The following is a 19,850-nucleotide window of genomic DNA, read 5'->3' on the forward strand; positions in this document are numbered from 1 at the left end:
GGTGTGATCTCGGCTCACCGCAACCTCTGCCTCCTGGGTTCAGGCAATTCTCCTGCCTCAGCCTCCTGAGTAGCTGGGATTACAGGCACGCACCACCATGCCCAGCTAATGTTTTGTATTTTTAGTAGAGACGGGGTTTCACCATGTTGACCAGGATGGTCTCGATCTCTTGACCTCGTGATCCACCCGCCTCGGCCTCCCAAAGTGCTGGGATTACAAGCGTGAGCCACCGCGCCCGGCCCCAAGCTGGTCTTGAACTCCTGACCTCAGGTGATCCACCCACCTCGGCCTCCCAAAGTGCTAGGATTACAGGCGTGAGCCACCGCACCCAGCCAATTTGTTTGTTTTTTTAAAGACAAAGTCTTTGAGCCGGGCGCGGTGGCTCAAGCCTGTAATCCCAGCACTTTGGGAGGCCGAGGCGGGTGGATCACGAGGTCAAGAGATCGAGACCATCCTGGTCAACATGGTGAAACCCCGTCTCTACTAAAAATACAAAAAATTAGCTGGGCATGGTGGCGCGTGCCTGTAATCCCAGCTACTCAGGAGGCTGAGGCAGGAGAATTGCCTGAACCCGGGAGGCGGAGGTTGCGGTGAGCCGAGATCGCGCCATTGCACTCCAGCATGGGTAACAAGAGCGAAACTCCTTCTCAAAAAAAAAAAAAAAAAAAAAAAGACAAAGTCTTTGATTTCCATTAGCTCTAAATAATAATAATTTTAAAAAGACAAAGTCTCACTCTGTCACCAAGGCTGGAGTACAGTGGCACGATCTCGGCTCACTACAACCTATGCCTGCCAGGTTAATGCTATTCTCCTGCCTCAGGCTCCCAATTAGCTGGGATTACAGGCGTGCACCACCGAGCCTGGCTATTTTTTTTATTTTTAGTAGAGACGGGGTTTTACCATGTTAGCCAGGCTAGTCTTGAACTCCTGACCTCAGGTGATCTGCCTGCCTCAGCCTCTCAAAGTGCTAGAATTACAGGTGTGAGATACCACACTCCCAGCCCCAATAAAGTTTAAATTTAATTTTGATCATACTAAATCTTTATCATGATGTTTTATCATTTAATAAGTTTTTTCTGGCCACTATTTCTAAGTCTGGTTTTCCCAGGTCAAAGTTAGCTTCTCTAAATTTTTTCTAGACTTAATACTTCTGTTAACTTTTGGTCAGTAACTAATTTGACCACATGCAGTTTTAATTGCTGTTTGATTATTTTGCACTGATTTTTTTTTAAGACGGAGTCTTGCTCTGTTGCTCAGGCTAGAGTACAGTGATGCAATCTTGGCTCACTGCAACCTCTGCCTCTAGGGTTCAAGCAATTCTCCTGCCTCAGCCTCCTGAGTAGCTGGGATTACAGGTGTACACCCCCACGCCCAGCTAAGTTTTTTATTTTTAGTAGAGATGGGGTTTCACCATGTTGACCAGGATACTCTTGATCTCCTGACCTTGTGATTTGCCCACCTCGGCCTCCCAAAGTGCTGGGATTACAGGTTTGAGACTCCGTGCCCAGCCTGCACTGATTTTTGTCTACCAAGTTGAATTTTTCTGGATCACGCTTTTTACAATTTTTATGTTACCTATAACATATTACTGTATCTGTAACAAACTTCAGCTTGTGCACTTCAAGGTGCTGTCAATCCGTTCCATTGGTTAAAACACTAGGATCAAAATGGTAGCTTACAAAAAAACTACTTTTGGCACCATGTAATATAATTGATAATGATTGTCTTTGGACAGTAAGATTACAGATGACATTACCAATTTATATGCCATATATTTCAAATTTTTATTTTATTTTTTTTTATTTTAGAGATGAAGTCTTGCTCTGTCACCCAGGTTAGAGTACAGTGGCACGATCTCGGTTCACTGCAACCTCTGCCTCCCGAGCTCAAATGATTCTCAGCCTCCTGAGTAGCTGGGATTACAGGTGACCGCCACCAAACCCAGCTAGTTTTTGTATTTTCATTAGAGACAGGGTTCCACTATGTTGGACAGGCTGGTCTGGAACTCCTGACTTCAGGTGATCCACCTGAAGTCAGCCTAGTGGCTCATGCCTGTAATCTCAGCAGTTTGGAATGCTGATATGGGAGGATCACTTGAACTCAGGAGTTCGAGACCAGCCTGGGCAATATAATGAGACCTTGTCTCTACTAAAAATTTTTTTAAAACGAAAAATTTTGACCCAGTGCAGTGGCTCATACCTGTAATCCCAGCACTTTGGGAGGCCAAGGTGGGCAGATCACCTGAGGTCAGGAGTTTGAGACCAGACTGACCAATATGATGAAACCCCATCTCTACTAAATTACAAAAAATTAGCTGGGTGTGGTGGCACATGCCTGTAGTTCCAGCTACTCAGGAGGCTAAGGCAGGAGAATCGCTTGAACTTGGGAGGCAGACGTTGCAGTGAGCCGAGATCACGCCACTGCACTCCAGCCTGGGTGACAGAGCGAGACTCCGTCTCAAAAAAAAAACTGTAAAAAAATCAAATATTTCTAAATGGCTAAATATTTAAGAGAGAACAAAAGAGCAAAAATGATTCTAGAAAAATCACCTTAAAGGAAATCCTTAGGTGGGTGTAATCCTAGCAATTTGGGAAGCCAAGGCGGGAACACTGCTTGAGCCCAGAGTCTGAGGCCACCCTGGGCAACATGGTGAGACCATCTATAAAAAAATGTTAACTAGGCATGGCAGTGCACACCTAAGGTCCCAGTTCCTTGGGAGGCTGAGGCAGGAGTATTGCTTGAGCCCAGGAAAGTCAAGGCTGCAGTGAGCCGTGTGCTCACACCACTGCACTCCAGCCTGGGCAACAGAGCAAGATCCTGTTTCAATATGAAAAAAAAAAAAAAAGAAATCCTCAAATATGACTTGGATTTAACTGGTTTTATTATTATTATTTTTGAGATGGAGTCTAACTCTGTTGTTCAGACTGGAGTGCAGTGGCGCAATCTTGGCTCACTGCAACCTCTGCCTCCTGGATTCAAGCGATTCTCCTGCTTCAGCCTCCTGAGTGGCTGGTATTACAGGCACTCACCTCCACGCCTGGTTAATTTTTGTATTTTTAGTAGAGATGGGGTTTCACCATGTTGGTCAGGCTGGTCTCAAACTCCTGACCTCGTGATCTGCCTGCCTGGCCTCCCAAAGTGTTGGGATTATAGGCATGAGCCACCACACCTGGCCCTATTATTATTATTATTATTATGAGACAGCATCTTGCTCTGTTACCGAGGCTGAGTACAGTGGCACAATCATAGCTCACTGCAGCCTTAAACTTCTGGTTCAGACCCTTCCACTTCAGCCTCCTGAGTAGCTGGAACTCCAGGTGGGTACCACCATACCTAGCTAATTAAGAAATTTTTAGAGACGGGGTCTCACTACATTGCTCAGGTTGGTCTCAAACTCTTGGCCTCAAATGATCCTCCTGCCTTGGCTTCTGGAATAGCTGGGACTGCAGGTATGAGCCACAGCCCCCAATTTAATTGGTTAATTAGCAAAAATTTACCATCCCATTACACTAAAAATAACTTCTAAAATATGGCTGGTGCTTCAGTATCTGTGGGGATTGGTTCTAGGACATCCCATGAATACCAAAATCCACAGATACTCAAGTCTCTGATATAAAATAGCACAGTATTTGCACATTGCCTATGTATATCCTCCTGTATACTTGAAATTATCCCTAGCTTGGCCAGGTGCAGTGGCTCACGCTTGTAATCCCAGCACTTTGGGAGGCTGAGGTGGGTAGATCACCTGAAGTTGGGAGCTCACGACCAGCCTGGCCAACATGGTGAAACCCTGTCTCTACTAAAAATACAAAAATTAGCTGGGCATGGTGGCAGGTGCCTGTAATCCCAGCTACTCTGGAGGCTAAGGCAGGAAAATCGCTTGAACCTGGGAAGCAGAGATTGCAGTGAAACGAGATCGCACCATTGCACTCCAGCCTGGGTGACAGAGCAAGACTCCGCCTAAAAAAAAGAAAAAGAGAAAAAAAAGAAATTATCTCTAGCTTACACTACACTAGCTAATACAATGTAAATGCTAAATAGTTGTTTTTGTCATTATTCACTAAACAGTATAATATAACATCTGTATATGTTCAGTACAGATGCAATTTTTTCCCTATTTATGATCTATAGCTGGTTGAAAACCGTATCCCATAGATACGGAGGCCCAACTGTACAACTTTCAAACTGCTTCTTGGTTCTGATCCTGATATGGCTAATAAAGCTTCTATCAGATTGGCCCTCCACAAATAAAAACTACTAAATCTGAACAAAACAACTACCTAAAGACACGACAAAGTCAGATTTTAGAGGGGAGGTCAACCGTTGGAAGAACGCAACAGTGTGGGTTGAGTTTCCCATTTTTGTGGTTCCTACCTGAGAGCAGTCAAGGCTGAACTCCCACAGAAAACTCAGTCTTTTTGGCATGAGGAACTAGAGAACAGTTTGGGGTAACAATAGCTGCTAGAAAATGAGGGAGAGAAAGGAAGAGCACTAGAAAGTGAGAGTCCCAACTTCTATGATATAAATGCTACCCAAATCTCTGGCAGATTCCGTAACATAACACACACACGGCAGACTCCAAGAGGCCTAGTTAAGGATAAAAGAGAGTGAGATTTAAGATGCCACCCATGAGACAGACTTTGTAGCTTGAGAATAACGCAATTAATTGCCTACTAGAACAAAACAAGTCAATACTCTTTGGAGAAGTAAAACAAAATCCAGAGTCTTCATAAAATAACATTCACAATATGTCCAGAATACAATCCAGAATTCTCAATATACCAAAAATGAAAACAAATCAAGGCAAACTAAAAAACCAAAACCAAACAATAAAAACCAGGAATGTGTGTTTAATTCTCAAAAAGAACAATCCTGAAATGACCCAGATGTTGTTGTATTAGCAGACAAAGATTTAAAAACAGCTATTATAACTATGTTCGATGACATAATAGAAAATGTTCTCAAAATGAAAAATGATAGGAAATCTCAGCAAAGAAAAAATGAAAGAAGCAAATGGAAATTGTAGAACTAAAAAATACAGTACATGAAATTTAAAAATTCACCTAACTGCACAATGGAGGTGGATAAAGGAAAGAGTGAGTGAATATGAAAATGCCGGCTGGGCATGGTAGTTCACGCCTGTAATTCCAGCACTTTGGGAGGCCAAGGCGGGCGGATCACAAGGAAAGGATTTCAAGATCAGCCTGACCAACATAATGAAACCCCATCTCTGCTAAAAATACAAAAAATTAGTGGGGTGTGGTGGTGTGCACCTGTAATCCCAGATACTCGGGAGGCTGAGGCGAGAGAATCGCTTGAACCTGGGAGGTGGAGGTTGCAGTGAGCCAAGAGCATGCCACTGCACTCCAGCCTGGGAGACAGAGCAAGACTTTGTCTCAATAAAAATAAAAAATAAAAAATAAAATGCATCAAATTTGATCCAATCTTAAAAAGGCAGAAAAAATAGTTGGAAAAAAAAAAAACCTGGGGTCTACATCAAATTGTGAAAGATATGTGTAACTGGAGTTCTCTATGGAGAGCAAAGAATGGGGAAACAAAATCTGAAGAAATAATGGCTAAAAATGTTCAAAATATGGCAAAAGACAAAAAAACTTCAGATTCAAGAAACTCAGAAAACTCCAAGCAGAATGAAAATAAAGAAAATCATATATATACTTATTATGGTCCAATGTCTGAAAATCAAAAATAGAAAGAATTTTGAAAACAGAGAAAAACAAATTCCTACAAGAGAACTGTATAAATGGCCGCTGACTTCATCTTAAGACAGTGGAATAACATCCTTAAAGGGGGAAAAGAAAAACCTGCCAATTCAGAATACACACAACAAAAATATCCTTCAAGAATGAAGGTAAGTAAAATAAAGACACTTTCAGATGGCCAACAAGAAATGCTAAAGAAAGCTCTTCAGACTGAAGGAAAATGATACTAGAAAAAAATTCTGATCTTAAAAAATGAGTAACATCAGAAATGCTAAATATCTGAGCAAACACAACAGATTATTTTATTCCCTTCTTTAAAAATACATGACTGTTTAAAGGAAAAGTTGTTAACACTTGTGGAGTTTCTAAAATATGCAGATACTTTATGGAAGGTAAAGGGAGTAAATAAGGTTTCAAGCTTTGCACTTTTTTTTTTTTTTTTTTTGAGACAGAGTTTTACTCTTGTTGCCCAGGCTGGAGTGCAATGGTGCAATCTCAGCTCACTGCAACCTCTGCCTCCCAGGTTCAAGTGATTCTCCTGCCTCAGCCTCCTGAGTAGCTGAGATTATAGGCACACACCACCACACCCAGCTTATTTTGTATTTTTAGTAGAGACAGGGTTTCTCCATGTTGGTTAGGAACTCCTTGGTCTAGAACTCCTGACCTCAGGTGATCTTCCTGTCTCGGCCTCACAAAATGCCGGGATTATAGGCATGAGCCACTGCACTTGGCCTGTACAATTTTTTTTTTTTTTTTTTGAGACCAAGGTTTGCTCTTGTTGCCCAGGCTGCAGTGCAATGGTGTGATCTCAGCTCACTGTGACCTCTGCCTCCTGAGTTCAAGTAATTCTCCTGCCTCAGCCTCCTGAGTAGCTGGGATTACATGTGCCCACCACCATGCCCAGCTAATTTTTTGTATTTTTAGTAGAGATGAAGTTTTACCATGTTGGCCAGGTTGGTCTCGAACTCCTGACCTCAGGTGATCTGCCCCCCAAAGTGCTGGGATTACAGGCGGGAGCCACTGTGCCCAGCTGAGCTTTGTACATTTTAAGCGAAGTGATAAATATTAACTCTAAGACTGAAAGAAGTATGTATATTATAATCTTTAGAGCAACCACAAAAAAAAAAACAGCCCACCAAAAAAAAAGTAGTAACCAAATAATTTATAGATTAAAACGAAATTCAAAAAACTACTCAATCCAAAAGAAGGTGGGAAAGGAGGTACAGAGAAACAAACAAGCAAACAAAAGAGAAGCAAATAATAAAACAGTAAACTTAAATCTAAGCATGTCAACAACTGTGTTGAATGTTAAAGCACCAAATATTCCAATTAAAGGCATACATTGTTAGAATGGATAAAAAAGCAAGACCCACCACCAGGCATGTTGGCTCACACCTGTAATCCCAGCACTTTGGGAGGCCGAGGCGGGAGGATCCTGAAGTCAGGAGTTTGAGACCATCTTGGCCAAAATGGTGAAACTCTGTCTCTACTTAAAATACAAAAATTAGCTGGTCCTGGTCACGCATGCTTGTAATCGCAGCTACTTGGGAGGCTGAGGCAGGAGAACTGCTTGAACCTGAGAGGTGGAGGTTGCAGTAAGCTGGGATCAGGCCACTGCACTCCAGTCTGGGTGGCAGAGTGAGACTCTCTCAAAAAAAAAAAAACAAACAAAAACAAAAAGAAAAGGCAAGATCCAACTATATTCTATCAGAAACATGCTGATAAAGGGATGAAACACAGCTGCAGCATACCATGTAAACAGTTAGGCATAAGGAAGCTGGAGTGGCTATATTAATATCAAAGTAGACTTTAAGTCAAAATATTATCAGAGATAAAGACAGACATTTCATAATGGTAAAAGAATCAATTCATCAAGACATAAATACATATGCACCTTATAAGAGAGCTTCAAAATTGATAAACTTACAAAGAGAGACGGCCAGTCCTACATGAAGATTTTAACACTGTCACTCAGCAAATGTTAGAAATGAAAAGAAAAAAAAAAATTACATGAACGGAACCAAATTATCAATCACCTTGACCTAGTTGTTATGTGTAGAATACTGCTGGCAACAAAAGAAAACCATAAACTATGAGATAATAAATGTGTGTTGTTTAAATGCCACTCAATTTGTAGTGATTCTGGCTGTGTGTGGTGACTCATGCCTGTAATCCTAGCATCTTGGGAGGCTGAATGGGGAGATTAGTTGAGTCCAAAAGTTTGCGACCAACCTGGACAACATGGCCAGAAATCAATGAAATAGTAACAGAAAACAAGAGAAAAGCCGGCAAAGTCAAAAATTGGTTCTCTGAGCCAATAAAATCATTAACCCTCTGGTAGGCTGGTAAATGCATCCCCAAAAGATATCTATGTCCTAGTCCCTGGAATCTGTGAATGTTACCTTGTATGGCAAAAGCAGGCAGAGGGTCTTTACAGATGTGATTAAGTTGTTCCTAGGGAAAAAAAATTATGGTAACACTTCATCCTCAATCCCACACAGCAACTGGCTACAGAGAAAAAAATCACCTAAGCTGAGCAGGTGTTTTGCAGTTTTCTACAGGTCCCACAATTTCCCGTTATCTCTTACCCAGACTGTTTCACTCACTGGCATTGCTTATCTGGTCTGTGTAAGCATGTGTGTTCGTCATCCCTGAACTAAATAAATGAATACATGCTTATTGCTTAAATAAAGCAAAAGGTAAAAGCCACAAAAGATAAGCATATCTTCCCTACCACATAAACTTTTGTCCCACAAAATAAAAAATATTTTACATATAAAAAATGCTTCTTAATAGAGAATGCACCTGTCAATTTGCCAGGATTTATTAAGGGAGCGCTTGCTGTTTATACAGACCAGTGCTGTCCAACAGAAATTTCTGTGATGCTGGCAATGTTCTTTTTTTTTTTTTGAGATGGTGTCTGTCGCCCAGGCTGGAGTACAGTGGCACAACGTAGGCTCACTGCAACCTCCGCCTCCTGGGTTCAAGCAATTCTTTTGCCTCAGCCTCCCGAGTAGCTGGGACTATGGGCGAGTGCCACCACAGCTGGCTATTTTTCGTATTTTTAGTGAGATGGGGTTTCACCATATTGGCCAGGCTGGTCTCTAACTCCTGACCTCATGATTTGCCTGCCTAAGCCTTCCCAAGTTCTGGGATTACAAGCATGAGCCACTGTGCCTGGCCACTGGCAATGTTCTATATTTGCAATGTCCAATATAATAGCCATTAGTTATATGTGGCTATTGAGCACATAAAATGTGGCTAGTGTAACTGAGCAACTGGACTGTAAAGTTGTTTCTTTTTTTTTTTTTAGACAGAGTCTCACTCTGTCACCCAGGCTGGAGTGTAGGGGCGTGATCTTGGCTTGCTGCAACCTCTGCCTCCTGGGTTCAAGCGATTCTCCTGCCTCAGCCCCTCAAGTAGGTGAGATTACTTTTTTTGTATTTTTAGTAGAGATGGAGTTCCACTATGTTGGCCAGGCTGGTCTAGAACTCCTGACCTCAAGTGATCTGCCTGTCTTGGCTGCCCAAAGTGCTGGGAAGACAGGCGTGAGCCGCTGCGCCTGGCCAAATTTAAATGTCTTAGTTAAGAATATCATTCCTCTCCTACTTCTCTGAACTTCCCTTCTCAATCTTCTTCACTGCTTTCATCTCTTCAGCCAGCTCCTGAAATACTTGTATTTCCCAGAGTTCTATGATTTTTCCCCATCCCTGGATGACTTTACCCTATACAATGGATTCAGCTATAACCTAGATAATCACTACTAATATGTCATCTCTAGCTCCGGCCTTATAATTACAAATGACTACTTCTTCAAATACCTATGCCTATTAGCCACAGACATGTCTAAAAATAATCTCATCCTCTTTATAAGCCTGCTTCTTTTCTTACAGTCCTTAGCTCATAATTAATTGTATTACTAATCACTAGTTTCTGAAGCTACAAACCTGGGTTATTGCCCTTGACTCTAACCCCCTGCCCCTTCCAAAAAAATGTCCATTCTTATACCTAAGATATGCTTTAACATACTCTAGAAGAGAGGGGAAAGTACATGGGAAATGGAGAAAACAAGACAGACAAAATATTGACATCAGATGAAGCTGTGTGATGGATACATGAAGGTCACTGTACTATTCTATTTGTCTAAAGATTTTTATAATAAAAATTTGAAAAATAAGCTCAAGGGACTCCTCCACCCTTTCTCACTTATTACCTTAATTCATTCGTTAGGGTTTATATGAATTACTGATACTGAACAAACCTCTTCTAATTGTTCTTCCTGCCACCAGTCCCCGTTTTATTTTCTTTTCTGAGATAAGGTCTTGCTGTGTTGTCCAGGCTGGAGTGCAGTGGTGTGATCATAGCTCACTGTAATCTGAAACTTCTCTGCTCAAGCAATCATCCTACCTTAGCCTCCAGAGTACATGGGACAACAGGTGTGCACTACTACACCTGGCTAACTTCATTTTATATACTCTGCAGAGACAAGGTCTTGTTATTTTGTCCAGGCTAGTCTCAAACTCCTGGGCTCAGGCGATCCTCCTGCCTTAACCTCCCAAAGTGTTGGGATTCCAGGTGTGAACCATCAGTCCCTTCCTAATCCCATTTCTACACTCAACTATTCCATTATGTTACTTAATTACCTTGCCATTCTTAAAGATCCCTGCTAGCTCTGTCCAAAACCCATGGAACAAAGTCCAAACTCTAGCACGGTACTCAAGCCCCTTCAAAATATTGCTATGATTTACTCTTCCAGTTGTTACTGTCTATACTCCATCCACACTGACTGATACATGCACTGATTCCCCAAATTTCCTTACCTAACCTTCACCTGGGCCAATTAATCTCTGAGAAGCCCTTCCCAACTCTCCCAGGCAGTCAGTCACTTTCCATAGTACCTTTTTTGTACTATTATTTTACTAGTCACCAAGCTGCACTATAATTTCAATAAAGGCTTGTATAAATGAATCCTTTTTTTTTTTTTTTTTTTGAGACAGAGTCTCGCTGTGTGGCAGTGGCGCAATCTTGGCTCACTGCAGCCTCCAGGTTCAAGCCTCCTGGAGTCAAGCAATTCTCCTGCCTCAGCCTCCCAAGTAGCTGGGATTATAGGTGTGCATTACTATGCCCAGCTAATTTTTATTTTTTATTTTTAGTAGAGATGGAGTTTCACCATGTTGGCCAGACTGGTCTCAAACTCCTGACCTCAAGTGATCTGCCCACCTCGGCTTCCCAAAGTGTTGGGATTACAGGCATGAGCCACTGTGCCTGGCCAATGAATCCCCATTTTAACACTATCACCATGAAATGTTTTATAACAATTCCCAGAAAATGGAAACTGCCAGGGCAAAGAATCTAGAGACAACTCAACACCTAAAGAGTATCCTTTAAAGAAACACTGGCAAGGTAAAAAGTAGTATCACAGTTGAGAGCAAAGATGGACAACTTATAGCACATGAATGCCAACTAAAAAAAAAGAGGTTGGGTGCTATCGCTCACACTTGTAATGCCAGCACTTTGGGAAGTAGAGGCAGGAGGATCACTTGGGCCCAGGAGTTCACGACCTGGGCAAACAGCAAGATGCCATCTCTACTAAAAATAAAAATAAAAAGCTAGCTGAGCATGGTGATGTGCATCTGTAGTCCCAGCTACTTGAGAGGCTGAAGGAGGAGAATTTCTTGAGCCCAAGAGTTCAAGGCTACAATGAGCTATGAACACACCAGTGCATTCTAGCCTGGATGGCAAAATGAGACCCTGTCTCAAAAAATAAACAGATGGACTTGGTGGCCCATGCCTATAATCCCAGCACTTTGGGAGGCTGAGGTAGGCAGATCACTTGAGGTCAGGAGTTTGAGACCAGCCTGGTCAACATGGTGAAACTCTGTCTCCACTAAAAATACAAAAATTAGCCGGGCATGGTGGTGGGTGCCTGTAATCCCAGCTACTTGGGAGGCTGAGGCAGGAGAATCACATTAATCTGAAACTCTGTCTCCAAAAAATAATAATAAAGAAAGAAGGATAAAAAGAATAGTTATGGGCAACATTTTAAAAGGATATTTACTTACTTATTTTTTCTTTTTTTGGGCTCTAGTACTTGCCAAGAGATATTTATTTTTTAAAGTCAGGATTCAAACGTTGGCAACAGTACTTAAACACTATTTACATCACCAAAGATTTTGGTTTGGGCTAAAATTTTGGAAACTTACAAAACTGAGTAATCTGTTTTTGAGTCTCGCTCTGTCTCCTAGTCTGGAGTGCAGTGGTGCGATCTTGGCTCCCTGCAACCTCTGCCTCTCGGGCTCAAGCAATTCTCCTGCCTCAACCTCCCTAGTATCCGGGACTAGCATCACGCCCAGCTAATTTTTCAGCCTCCCTAGTATCTGGATGCACACCACCATGCCCAGCTAATTTTTGTATTTTTTAGTAGAGCCGGGGTTTCACCATGTTGGCCAGGCTGGTCTCGAATTCCTAACCTAAGGTGATCCACCTGCCTCGGCCTCCCCAAGTGCTGGGATTACAGGTGTGAGCCACTGTGCCTGGTCTCATTTTCCATTTTCAAATGGGAAAAATTATAATGCATTACACTTGCTCCAACTCCAAATTTTCTAAATCTTGAATACATAGTAAAATAACTAAGTATTAGGTTAAAACACATGAAACTGCCAGTTTTACAGGTTAAAAAATAGCCAAAGCCCAGCAGTTTCATGATTCAATCCAACACACCATTAGGTTAGGAGTAAACTGCTGCTCAAACAAAATGTTATAAACAGTTGTTTTGTATGTAAAGATGTCTTTTCCATAGTAATATCTTATTCGCTTTGTTTCCTTCCCTATAACTTTCCCCAACACTTACCCAACTTTTCCAGGATTTATTTGTAGAATACTAGAAAAATACAGGGGCTAAAGATCGTGGTGGTGCATGCCTGTAATCCCAGCACTTTGGGAGGCCGAGGCAGGTGGATCATGAGGTCAAGAGATCGAGATCATCCTGGCCACTATGGTGAAACCTGTCTCTACTAAAAATACAAAAATTAGCTGGGTGTGGTGGTGCGTGCCTGTAATCCCAGCTACTTGGGAGGCTGAGGCAGGAGAATTGCTTGAACCTGGGAGGCAGTGGTTGCAGTGAGCTGAGATAGCACCACTGCACTCCAGCCTGGCAACAGGGCAAGACTCCATCAAAAAAAAAAAAAAAAGAAAGAAAGTAGGATACAGGGGCTAAACATAAAAGGAACGGCAGCAAAATGTTCAGGACAAAGATACAATGCAAGACAATGGCTCATAGTGTGCACAGCTCAGGCTGTGAGAACAGCAGAGATGTATATCCCTTTATGTCACATATCAGGCTTTGCAAAGCATCTACAGGCGATTCTGAGGTCCTACCAATTATTAGGACTGTAACACAAGACTTTTCCCACCCACAATTTTGTTTAGAATGCTGTAGAGTTTTGGGGTATATGATTTTCTGCCATATAAACATGGGCTTGAAAAATAAAAATGAATTGAGAGATACATATTCTGAGTTTAGTTATTAAAAAACAAGGGATGTTCTACTGGGGCAAGGAAAGCATATTCATATTCAATTTCAGTGCTGTGTGACCAAAAAAAACTTTCGTTAAGATTTTTTGAAACTGTTATTTGCTTTTCCCTAAACTTGTAGACCACATAATTGAGATGTGTGGTTCACTAAGTGCCTCCTAACCTTTTACTCTTTAGAACAGTGATTCCTCAAAGGGGTGGGGTCATTAGAAATCTTAACACTGGGGAGAGGGAGGGAGAATATGAGGTTTGAAAATACAGGCCGGGCGCAGTGGCTCAAGCCTGTAATCCCAGCACTTTGGGAGGCCGAGGCGGGTGGATCACGAGGTCAAGAGATCGAGACCATCCTGGTCAACATGGTGAAACCCCGTCTCTACTAAAAATACAAAAAATTAGTTGGGCATGGTGGTGCGTGCCTGTAATCCCAGCTACTCAGGAGACTGAGGCAGGAGAATTGCCTGAACCCAGGAGGCGGAGGTTGTGGTGAGCCGAGATCGCGCCATTGCACTCCAGCCTGGGTAACATGAGTGAAACTCCGTCTCAAAAAAAAAAAAAAAAAAAAAAAAAAGAAAAGAAAATACAGCACTATTTGATCCTATCACTTTTTAGTTATATAGGTATTTATGTATATATGCACATGTATGTATGTGTATGCATGCACACACATGCATTGAATTTCAAATCAGATTCAAGGAGGGCATGAGAAGCCTGGGTTGAGAAATACTGCATTAAAATAAGAATATTTTTTCAACTGCAAAAGAGGCAAATAGTAAGTACTTCTTAGTCATTTGTGAAATTTCTGATTTCATTTACATCAGCCATTTGTTTCTTCTTGACAGCATCCCTTACAGAAAACACTAACTGAAAGCTGGGCTGGCTCACGCCTGTAATCCCAGCACTTTGGTAGGCTGAGGTGGGCAGATCACAAGGTTAGGGGTTTGAGACCAACTTGGCCAACATGGTGAAACCCCATTTGCACTAAAAATACAAAAATTAGACGGGTGTGGTGGTTGTGCACCTGTAATCCCAGCTATTGGGAGGCTGAGGCAGCAGAATCACTTGAACCCAGGAGGTGGAGGTTGCAGTGAGCCGAGATCACACTATTGTACTCTAGCCTGGGCGACAGAGAGAGACTCAGTCTCAAAAACGAAAACAAACAAAACCCCACTAATTGAGTGCTTATTATCTACACTGGGCACTGTTCTAAGTGCTTTACATCTGTTAACTAATTAAATCCTCAAAGCCCTATAAGGTAGGTGGTTATTATCTTTATTTTACAGATAGAAAGTTCTTAGAGTTGGTATGCAGCAAGGACTTGAACTCAGGAATTCTGGCTTCATTATACAATGCCACTTCTACATTTAATTTCCAGTATGTCTCCACCAGTCCATTTCTTTCTAGTTCCCTATCAGCATGCTTCCTTCTTTGCAGCAACCAGGCAGTGCTCACATCCACCTGGCAAGCAAATCCCAATAACTACCCCTCTTCTCCTTTGCCAGACCTATTCAGCAAAGGATCAGCAAATAGAAGAGAAGGTCCTAAAAGCACCCAAGCTGTATTTGGCCAACTAGGGCCTCAGTCCTATTCCCCGACCCCCAACCCACGTCCTCCCTCTAGCAACGGGCAATTCCCAAAAACAGATTTCAAAGCTACAATTTTTAACACATGAATATATGTACACACATACAACTTGCATATGTACATTAAGAGAATTATTTCAATAGTTACTAAAAGGTATAAAATGGAAAGTCTTTCTCTCTACTCCCTGGGAGCAAACTGCCAATAATATGTTCTTAATAATTATAAGTTATGTTTATAATTATGATTAGCATAACTTTATTTTTATTTTTAGACAGAGTCTGGCTCTGTCGCCCAGCCTGAAGTACAGTGGCACAGTCCTGGCTCACTGCAACCTCTACCTCCTGTGTTCAAGCAATCCTTGTGCCTCAGCTTCCCGAGAAGCTGGGATTACAGGCACGCCAGCACACAGAGCTAATTTTTTGTATTTTTTAGTGAGACGGGTTTGCACCATGTTGGTCAGGCTGGTCTTCAACTCCTGACCTCAGGTAACCCGCCTGCCTCAGCCTTCCAAAGTGCTAGGATTCCAGGTGTGAGCCACTGCACCTGGCCAAGCATTGTAACTTTATATATATACCTCTATTTTTTGATCTATCAACTTCAGATTACGTTTATCTTTTGAGTCCTAAGTACGGAAGATGAGGAGCATACTTACCTCCCATTAATCTCCCCTCGTCATCATCCCATTTTTAAAATATTATTTTCCTACTGTCAATGTTAACAACTTGAATCCTATAATCCTTCCATGCTTTGTCTTTGGAGTTATAAACAGACAGTATTTAGAATATTATCATTATGTATATATTTTACTGGAGAACTAAACATGAAGGGACCCATAGAAAGGGAAATATTCCACACAGAGCTACTAATCTAATAGACCAAAAAAAAAAAAAAAAAAAATGAGCCAAAGAATCAACAAGCATCTAGTAACATTTACTGAACATTTGCTATGTGGCAGAAACACGTTAAGCAGTCTACGTACAATGCCTTATTTATTTCCCCAAAACAACCATTTAAGGAAGAATTATTACGAGCCCAATTTTGCAAACAGAAACTAAGGCTAAGGTTACATACCTGGCAAGTGCCCAGATCAGCTAGTGTGGAGCAGGGCAGAGATTTGAATCCAGGTATGGCTCCAGGACCTGAGCTCTTCACCACTATACTGCTTTCTCATACTAACTATTCTTTCACTTTCTTTTTCCTAACAATGTCTAATTAATGCCCTGAATAGCAAATAGAGTGTGTTATTCAGAGATTAAAATCATTCTGTCTAAATAATGAACTTGTTTTCAGATGGATGTTCTCTTTCAAATCTTTAAAAAGTATCACAATGACACTGTATTCAGCCTTTCTACTCACCAAATCTGGGAACCATTAACAATTACACTTTATGGATGGATTTCACAATATAGTATATAGAAGCAAAGTGTAGATCTCAGAATGACCTCCTGTTCACATATTAAAAATCACGAATAGAACACTGAAAGCAGTAGTCTAATAAAAGAAAATTATTTAAAACTCAGGAATAAAACACAAAAAGATGAAAATTCTTTGAGGATACAGTTATCTCTTTGTTCAGTCTTTAATCATGTTTTTCAATTGGATACAAATTAAACGGCTACTGAATTATCCAACATGATGCTGTTTCTTGCTATACTATATACACTATGCAGTAATACACTGAGCAATTTAATTCCAAGTTATCTTTAACTCTATTTCTAAAATTTACAGGTGAAGAGAAGCTCATTTACAGACCAAGTCTCTCCTTATGATTCCAAGCACAGGTGATTATAATATTGTGCAAGAACGGAGCTACTAAACTCATTCAATGGCCGGGCGCCAGTGGCTTACGCCTGTAATCCCAGCACTTTGGGAGGCCGAGGCCAACGGATCACGAGGTCAGGAGTTCGAGACCAGCCTGGCCAACATGGTGAAACTCTGTCTCTACTAAAGATACAAAATTAGCCGGGCGTGCTGGCCCGCGCCTGTAATCCCAGCTACTCGGAAGGCTGAGGCAGGAGAATCGCTTGAACCCAGGAGGTGGAGGTTGCGGTGAGTGGAGATTGCACCACTGCACTCTAGCCTAGGACAGAGCGCGACTCCAGCTCAATAAAATAAAATAAAATAAAACTATCATGGACCAGATGTAAATCAAGCTCTCCTGACACTAAATTCTCTATGGCAAGAGGTCAAGGGTCTGGCTTATAACCATAACCTAAACCTTGACACCATTTCAACGCAACAAAATACATTACTATACCGAATTAACTGATAGTTTCTTTCCAGTACAGGTGTTCTTCAGTAAGCAACTAGTACACGGTACCGCATCTACAACTCAGAACCAGCATTTAAACTATGAGAGCATTCAAACAGATACGGCTAAAAAGAGGATGCCAATTTGAAGAGCAGCTCTAGAATTGAGAGCCACTCATTCTATCAGTTTCCCAAAGATATCTTGAACTGTGCATATACTTGTAAATTGGTACTTTTCATTTTTTTTTATCGGTTTAATGTATCTGTCACTCTCTTATAAGCTGTGAGCTTCAGCATGGAAGAGGGTGTGACATTCATTCATCTTTTTATCTCCTAGGACTAGCAAAGTGTCTGGTACACAGCAGGCTCGGAATGCCTGTGAGGAATTAACCACAGGACAACGAAGTCCATGCTGCAAACAAAGGAAAACGGAGAGGAGGCATTTTAGTTGAGACGTTAAGGAATCAATTACCCTTTAGAAACAGATCTTGTACCTGGTCAGGACACAATGCAATAACTGAAAGGGCCTCGTCAAGTCAGCGTCAGCCCTACCTTCCTGAACTCTTTTCCATTGGGTCTAGGCAGTGCGGCCGTTCGCCCTGCAGAGAGCCAGGCCTTCAGTCCCCAGATCCCTGCGTCAAGACAGGGCTGCAAACACCACAGAGCCCAACCCAGTGTCAGCCATTCTCCCTTCCCAGCTCAGGCCCAGCTTCGGCCCCAGACCAAACTCGGGCCGCGTCTGTTAGCTCCGGGCCGTACCATGACAGGGCAATTCAGGTGAACCACAGGCGGACCTGGTTCACTCACCTACTTGGTAGAGCCGACCCTCGGGTGAAAAAATGGTAATGTGGCGGTCAAACCCGGCGCTGGAACCACGGGACATGTTGGTAGAACCGCCACTTCAAACACAATCTCTGGGCCCCGCAGCTCCCGCACCAGGCGTACAAGCCTCTCCCGGAAGTTGCAGCGACTGCTTCCGGGGTACCAGCCGCATTTCTTCCGCTCTTGCACGCCAAACTCACGGCGCTGGAGCCACTTTGAGCGCCGAGCTCTGAGGCCCCACCCACTACGGGGGTAGCAGGGTGAGGGCGGGAGGACTTGGAAGGTGTGCGCCTGCGCCAAGTTTGCATCTTGAGCAGGTTGAAAATACGAGGTGAAAGTTGGGTCGTGGCGGTTTGAGGCTTTCATCTGGAGAATAAATTGACTATAGCAAGAACGAAAAGGCTTCCTCGGGGCCCAAAATAGTGATTTGCCTATCAATGTGACCTAAATAGACCGTGTAATTTACAAGTCTCTGACATGCATCCTGTGTCTGGTTAGACGGCTGGCTTGCTTTCTTCCTAACTTTAACCCGCCACTTTCATTCTATTACTGGGGAAATAGGTTGCAGCTGCAGCAGCTGCGGCAGCTGCAGCCGTTAAATTTAGGCACCGAAGGGAGCGGGTTCAAGGAGCCGCCGGAAAGAACATTATTTTCTGACAGCCAGGCAAGATGTTCCTTTGGCCAGCAGCCCCGACAATTTTTAGCCTTTTTTTTTTTTTTTTTTTGAAGAGGCATTTCTCTTTTGACACAGGCTGCGATGCAATGGGCGCAATCTCGGCTCACTGCAACTTCTGCCTCCCGTGTTCAAGCAATTCTCCTGCCTCAGCCTCCCGAGTAGCTGGGATTACAGGCATATGCCACCATGCCCGGCTAATTTTGTATTTTTAGTAGAGAGGGAGTTTCACCATGTTTGTCAGGCCGCTCTCGAACTCCTGACTGCAAGTGATCCACCCGCCTTGGCTTCCCAAAGTGCTGGGATTACAGGCGTGTGCCACCATGCCTGACCAATTTTTAGTCTTCAAAGTGGAACACCAGCCTGGCCAACGTAGGAAGGCCCCATCTCTACAAAAAAATAAAATTAGGTGGGCCTCGTGGCCCGCGCCATTAGTCTCAGCTACTTGGGGGACTGAGGTGGAAGGATGGCTTGAACCCAGGAGATCAGGCTGCAGTGAGCTATAATTACGCCACTGTATTCTAGCCTGGGTAACAGAGGAAGATCTGTCTAAAAAAAAAAAGTGGAACTGAGGTTGAAATACGGGTAATGGGGAGTGAGGTTAAGCAGCCTTGATGAATAATGAACTAGAACTGAGGAGATGGGGCTTATGGCAGCGAGTGTTGCATGGATTAATGAGAGTAATTCCAAGCTGGCGAGGTCGCAAATTTGTGCCTATTTTGACTTTCCCCAAGGCACACTCCTGTTTAATGAATTTAAAATGCAAAACATAATGTTAGGATAGTTGTTTTTCTCCCCAGATAAAGATGGTTTGTGTACAAGGAAGGCAAGATACACTAATGTTTTAGGCACCGTAATGCCTGCTGTCATACTGAAGTAGGGATTCTTACCTCTTTAATGTATTTCCTAAACTCACTTTCTATTTTAAAGGAAAAATACTGTAAGATCCTCATAAGAGAATTCCAGTTTCTCAAGAGTGTTTTTTAAAAAATGAATTTCAATTTTATTAACCTGAAAAATCCAAAACTGAAACATGGTTAAGAAAACAGTAAACACAAACAGCATCTCTGGCACAAAGGGTACTTTCCAGCACTGGCTAGCTCCCAAGTGGACTGATAAAAGTTTTCCCTAGCTTCTGGTTCAGGTCCCTGCTCTCAGGACCAACTCCTCTTGACCTTTTGAAGACTTTTGTTTTCTCGGACTCTGAAAGAGCCTGGTATACTGTAATTCCCATTGTTTGCCTGCATAGTCATAGAGTTCTTGGTAAGGCT

The 19,850-nt window shown here is 42.4% G+C and overlaps 1 protein-coding gene across 1 annotated transcript in view; it reads right to left on the reverse strand.

Moving 5' to 3' along the window:
- PSMA6 (proteasome 20S subunit alpha 6) overlaps positions 1 to 18,153 on the reverse strand; it is a 28,127-nt gene extending 9,974 nt beyond the window's left edge. Inside the window, exon 1 of the mRNA XM_032242547.1 lies at positions 17,892 to 18,153. Coding sequence (XP_032098438.1) covers positions 17,892 to 17,967 — 76 coding nt within the window. The 5' untranslated portion in view covers positions 17,968 to 18,153. The remainder of the gene's footprint in view (positions 1 to 17,891) is intronic.
- Between the last annotated feature and the right edge of the window lie 1,697 nt (positions 18,154 to 19,850).

The sequence above is a fragment of the Sapajus apella genome, unplaced genomic scaffold (genome assembly GCF_009761245.1).
Source record: "Sapajus apella isolate SASKATOON/1434 unplaced genomic scaffold, GSC_monkey_1.0 scaffold50, whole genome shotgun sequence".
Classification (NCBI taxonomy): domain Eukaryota; kingdom Metazoa; phylum Chordata; class Mammalia; order Primates; family Cebidae; genus Sapajus; species Sapajus apella.